General features: G+C 41.7%; 1 protein-coding gene across 1 annotated transcript; it reads left to right on the forward strand.

The window, feature by feature from the left end:
• Positions 1 to 137: 137 nt before the first annotated feature.
• On the forward strand, positions 138 to 4,448 carry sdhb (succinate dehydrogenase complex, subunit B, iron sulfur (Ip)). The gene is made up of 8 exons (XM_070842615.1): positions 138 to 262; positions 1,104 to 1,237; positions 2,352 to 2,437; positions 2,651 to 2,787; positions 3,233 to 3,349; positions 3,445 to 3,546; positions 3,640 to 3,762; positions 3,857 to 4,448. Exons 1-8 carry the CDS (start codon positions 191 to 193, stop codon positions 3,935 to 3,937), a joined length of 852 nt encoding a protein of 283 aa, XP_070698716.1. The 5' UTR covers positions 138 to 190; the 3' UTR covers positions 3,938 to 4,448.
• The last annotated feature ends 1,291 nt before the right edge of the window (positions 4,449 to 5,739 follow it).

The raw sequence follows: 5,739 nt of genomic DNA on the forward strand, positions 1-5,739 counted from the left end.
AGGATTATGCACAAACGAAGAAGTAAAATCAGAAAAAACACAACCAAAACATAAAAAAAATACGCCCCGTCTCGTGTGTGTATGAAGCCGGGACACAACGATGAACAAAACATGCGCTCCCCCACAGAGCGGTGACGCAGCCGCGGTGGTTGCTGGGAGAGCAGGCGGTGGAGGTCAGAGAAATTCCAAAATGTCGGTGGCTGGTTTCACGTCCTTGAGCCGCTGCGGTGTTTTGGCGTCCCGCTGCCCCGCTGGACTGGTGGTACGTTTGACAGCTGTTAGTTTAAGAGAACCGTCATGACCCGTTAATGTCGGTTAGCGAGTCTGCTGCTCAGATTAACGGCTCAACGCTAAACGGAACGATAGTCCGTCTGACAGCGGAGGGCTCCGTCTATGCTCTGAAGTCCATGTTATGTAGTGCAGCTACCAGCTAGCTAAACATCTCGGCCAACAGCAAGTAGACTCACCCAACAAAAACTTTTAGTAAATGACCAACAATCGGTTATTTATGAATTTATTTATTATTTATCAGCTAGTGTGTGCTTAGCTGAAAATGTAGTTATACGACAAATAGTCATGTAAACACTCAACGTTGAAGAAACGTGTTGAAGAGACTTGTAAACATTGTTCAGCTAATTGTAGCATCACACAGTAAAGAAGTTTGTCACCCTTTTTATCCACCAAATGTAGCCAACAAGCAGACAAATCCGATTAATTCACAGCTAGCTGTAGCTTTAGGTGTAGATGCAGCCATGTTTATCAAATCATGCCACTGCAGTGTGTCATGAGATAAGGAGTGATGGCTGTTATCACCAAATCATCATTTTATATTGTGTTAAACTCTTCTCTTCTATGGTCTTTGTTTGAGTTTTCAGGATTGTTTGCACAGGAAGTAACAATGAGAAGAATAATGATAACCCCAGCTAGCAAGACAAATGAGCAAAAAGTGAAACAAGCAAAGAGATGTTATTACTCTTAATGGCAGTTCATCGTCTAATTCAACTGTACAGACATACTTTATTTAGCTAAAGTGTCAGATGGTGTGTAATGAAGACAACAAAGTGCCAAACTAATCACGTCTCTCCTCCTGTACCTCCTGCCAGGCGGTGCGTTATGCCCAGACAGCAGCAGCTCCAGCAGCACAACCCAGAATAAAGAAGTTTCAGGTGTACAGATGGGATCCAGACACTCCAGGAGACAAACCACGCATGCAGACCTACGACATCGACCTCAACACGTAGGTTTATTCAACTGGACCACAAGCTGCCCAGAAATAAGGCGTGTTAGATGACACTGAATCCATTATTTTAGATTTCCAGACACAGCATGTTATATGTTATAGCATGTTATTGCTATTATCCCATCATTCAAAAAGGGAGTTTGACTTAAAAATGACCTGAATTTAAAACAAAAGATTATCTGTGACTGCTGTGTATAGATTTTTGAGTTTTATTAGTACAAGTTGCAGTGAAATGGACTTTGTCAGGCTAAGCATTAACATTCAAGTTAAATCTCTGCTTATCTTTTATATAGTATACAGGAGGACATGGCCCTTGTAATAGCACTGCTGATAGTTGATCAATCCCGCTTGCACTGGTGGAGGTTTATTGCTCAGTGGAGTTCAAAACAGTACCCAAGCACGTGTAAACAGAGGGCATTATTAACAAACTGAGAACAGGCTTCAGGTAGATTTAACACAGGTGGATCTGACAGCCTGGCACATTCCCAGTTCTCCTCTTTCATCTGATCCTCTAATCAGCTCAGGGACTTAATAACTCACTTCTGTCATATGATACTGCAGCCAAAAGAGTCCAAAACTCAAACATGCTCTGCAGCCATAAAACCTGTCATACACACCTGAGATGTCCGCTTAGTGAGTAATCCAGTACCAGAGAGTCGCAATATTCAAATCCTCATTCATTCTTTTCTCAGCACTTATTGTCTCTTCTCTTATCGTTGGTTTGACCAGTTGCAGCTACTCCTTAAACACTTTGTCACAGACATCCCATCAACATGTGTGTGGATATGTTGTTTCACAGAACACACAATCACAGGAACAAGGGAGTCGTCTTCCTCCTCTTCCAGGCTAAACTCACAGAACACAATGAGCTTCCTTGTATTTAGTTTCACAACAAACTTTGAAATTGTGTCAAAAAGCTGCATCTTATTCATACTGTCAAGAGTCTGATCATAAGTCATCCATCATTAAAACATAAGCCACATTTATAAATACTGAGAAATGTGTTATCATATCAGAAACCCATGTTTAAAACAGACATCGCTCTTACAACCTCATGTCTTCACACTCTGGACTGACCGGCTGGGTTTTTTTCCCCTCCCTCTTCACACAGCTGCGGCCCCATGGTTCTTGATGCCCTGATCAAGATCAAAAATGAGATGGACTCCACTCTGACCTTCCGCCGCTCCTGCAGAGAAGGTCAGTAACAAATTTTTACCTCGTTCAACCTGAAGTGTTTCACCTTAAGTGCATATTCCAAAGTTGTGGAAGTTTGCTCTGTAGGTTTATTTGTTTTCCTCCTACAAAAATCGACACTACACTAATAAACCAATCATGTCCACTTTTGTGGTTTTTGTGTCGTCATATCTCAGAAATTTAACTCAATCCTTTTCTTGCTGTGTTTAAATACAGGTATTTGTGGATCCTGCGCTATGAACATTAATGGAGGAAACACTCTCGCTTGTCTCAACAAGATTGACACGAACATTAGCAAACCCACTAAGATTTACCCGCTGCCACATATGTATGTGGTCAAAGACCTGGTACCTGTGAGTAAATATCCACCATGCCCCGCACTGCTGTAACTGCTTTAACCGACTGCAAATGATAACACTAATCCTCTCAAAAACGAAGGGACGAGTCATTTAATCGTTGGTTTCCTCTGTATTTTTCTATGAACATGGTAGATTTGGTGCCGATGCAACAAAGCCAAGTGTTTAGCTAAGACTGAAAATAATTTCAGCCTCTTTTGATTCATAGACTTAAAGGTAAAATGCCACCTTCAACGTACACCTGACCAAATTTACAGCCATGTCATGTCGACACTTCCCACAACTTTCCACCTCACTGTTGATAAGTTTCTGGCTTTTTGTTCAGTCAATCAGACTGAGATTATTTTTATTTTTATTTTTTTTCAGTTCAAAAGTTTAATTAAAGCTTTATTCTTACACTTGGATGCCGACCGGCTCCTTAATGGTACATTTGTGTTTGCAGGACATGAGTAACTTCTACGCCCAGTACAAGTCTATCGAACCCTACCTGAAGAAGAAGGACGAGTCAAAGGAAGGGAAGGAGCAGTACCTGCAGTCTGTGCAGGACAGACAGAAACTGGTACACCACTGTTTTTATTTAGGTAAAACATCAAAGTTTTCCAGTGTTCACATCACATGTCAGTAAATATCCTCCCCGGCTGTGCTCCTGTGTAGGACGGGCTGTACGAGTGTATCCTGTGCGCCTGCTGCAGTACGAGCTGCCCCAGCTACTGGTGGAACGGAGACAAATACCTCGGGCCTGCTGTGCTGATGCAGGTGTGTGTCTGAGCTGAGTCACCGATGATAAAAGAAATAATAAAATAACCACAGCAATTAGGAGTTTATGGGTTACATCCTGTTGTCTGTCAGGCGTACCGTTGGATGATCGACTCGCGAGATGAGTTCACAGAGGAGCGTCTGTCCAAGCTGCAGGATCCGTTCTCCCTCTACCGCTGCCACACTATCATGAACTGCACCAAGACCTGCCCTAAGGTAACCTGTCCACGCACACCTTCAGCTCTTTTAGATATTTCAAAATAAACCTCACGGCTCCGTCTTCATCTTCTATGTGTCATCCTCGTCCTAGGGTCTGAATCCAGGAAAAGCGATAGCTGAGATCAAGAAGATGATGGCCACGTACAAGGAGAAGAAGGCCGCAGTCGTCTGAAACCTCAGTCGTCTGTTTGTACTACTTTTCCCTCCATGGTTAGATTATAAATATATTCACTTTAATTATAAAATGCTTATTGAGGTCTGAAGGGCCAGTTCACCTGTCATCTCCACCACCACCACCACCACACTCTGCAGACTGTAATGAGTGTGTGTGTGTGGTTGGAGGACTTGGTGTTACACAAACGCACATGTACAGTATGAATGCAGGAGACTGTGAGTGTGTGTGTGCGTGCGTGCGTGTGTGTGTGTGAGTGAGTGAGAGTCTTACATGTACCACAACAGAGGTGTTTATCTCCAACTCTGCTGTGTTAGAGTGCACTTGGGAGACATGATGCTGCATATTTAAGTAAGAACGAGGCGTTTTCTTGTTTGTAAGCATTTTTTAGCGTGTCGCTCTTCGGATTAGCAGCTGCTTCACAGACATACAGTGTATATGTTCCCTCAGATCTTCCAACACACCATCTGCAGTCTTTGTTTTCATGGAAAATAAACAGTTGAAATGCTTACAGCTGCTTTCATCGGTTATTTGCTGTTGCAAATCTTGCACTTCCTCCTTCAAAACACATCCATAGCAGCCAGTGTCCACTAGATGTCGCTATTGTGCATAGGCTGAATTGCAAGTTACTTCAACCAGTTTACTTAAGAAATGTCCCAAAGTTGGATGGACATTAGTGTTTCTGAAACAATCTAATGCAGTTCTTCAGCAAATAGTAAAGCTCATGTTGAGTATTTAATTGGATAAAATAGGTGTTAAATCATGCATCTATGTGGGTGGTTGTTATATTTTGGCTCCTCTCTCATAGAAATTTGCAGTTAAAGCTAAGCAGCAGAAGATACATTTAGTTTATGGAAGATTTTTAGTAACCTGATTGCGTTTATCCTGTGTTAACGTATAAATGTTGAACTGATATTTAGTCCACATCAGAGAGACCACAGTGTGATTCATTGTGTTTAGGCTGCTGTATTCTGTGACCTGTCAGACTAAGTTCTTCTATTTATTTGCAGAAGTAAAATAATAAGAGTCAAATAAAACATCGTCACATAAAAATGACAAGTAAGAAATACCTGAAATATAAAAAATAACATTCACAATGCTAAAGTATATGTCAGGACATATAAAAACAAATTTTGTAACAAGCTCTGTATGACTTTAAGAAAGAAGTGACAGGGGAAAGTTAGGACTCTTGTATAAATCTACCTTTATCCTACACCTGAAAATAGTATCTAGTCGTGTTTGTTTGCAGTCGTAACAAAACACTACAGCGTAATACACTGATGGATTTAAACAAAGCGATTTTGCTGGTGAGATTGGAAAAAAAAACACCAAATGATCTTATGAAGACATCTCACCCAAATAAAAAATAGACAAACAGATCATTAAAACTATATTTCATCAACGAAGACAAAATCGAATGACGTTCACACTATGGAGGAAATTAGCAAATAATTATGTGTAATGACAAACAGAGTTTAAGTATATAAAAGTGATTTTCATGTCTACTTCTTGAGTTTATCAGCGAAAAATCTATTGGAAGTTATTGGTACTAAATAAACCTGAAGTTTGATGAAAGGCGACATGTTCACATAAGTCACTTGGTCGCCTAGCAACGGTGATGGCAGTGATGGATGACACCTACGGACGTGAGAGTCAATATGCGGTCGCCTGATCGATACCTGATCGAACCGGGTGATCGGTTCGGTGCTGGGACCGGGGGCTGGAGGCTGGAGGCTGGAGGCCGGACGGGGAGGAGGAGACTACAGATGCGGGGAGGTACAATGTGGCGCTGCGAGGTCCTG

Source organism: Pempheris klunzingeri, chromosome 2 (genome assembly GCF_042242105.1).
Source record: "Pempheris klunzingeri isolate RE-2024b chromosome 2, fPemKlu1.hap1, whole genome shotgun sequence".
NCBI lineage: Eukaryota > Metazoa > Chordata > Actinopteri > Acropomatiformes > Pempheridae > Pempheris > Pempheris klunzingeri.

Excerpts from the sequence above, each read along its gene's own strand:
- sdhb (XM_070842615.1), top strand. The coding sequence starts at position 191 with ATGTCGGTGGCTGGTTTCACGTCCTTGAGCCGCTGCGGTGTTTTGGCG. Across the intron at positions 3,350-3,444 it reads TGCAGGACAGACAGAAACTG|GACGGGCTGTACGAGTGTAT; the intron begins GTACACCACTGT and ends GCTCCTGTGTAG. Across the intron at positions 3,547-3,639 it reads GGCCTGCTGTGCTGATGCAG|GCGTACCGTTGGATGATCGA; the intron begins GTGTGTGTCTGA and ends GTTGTCTGTCAG.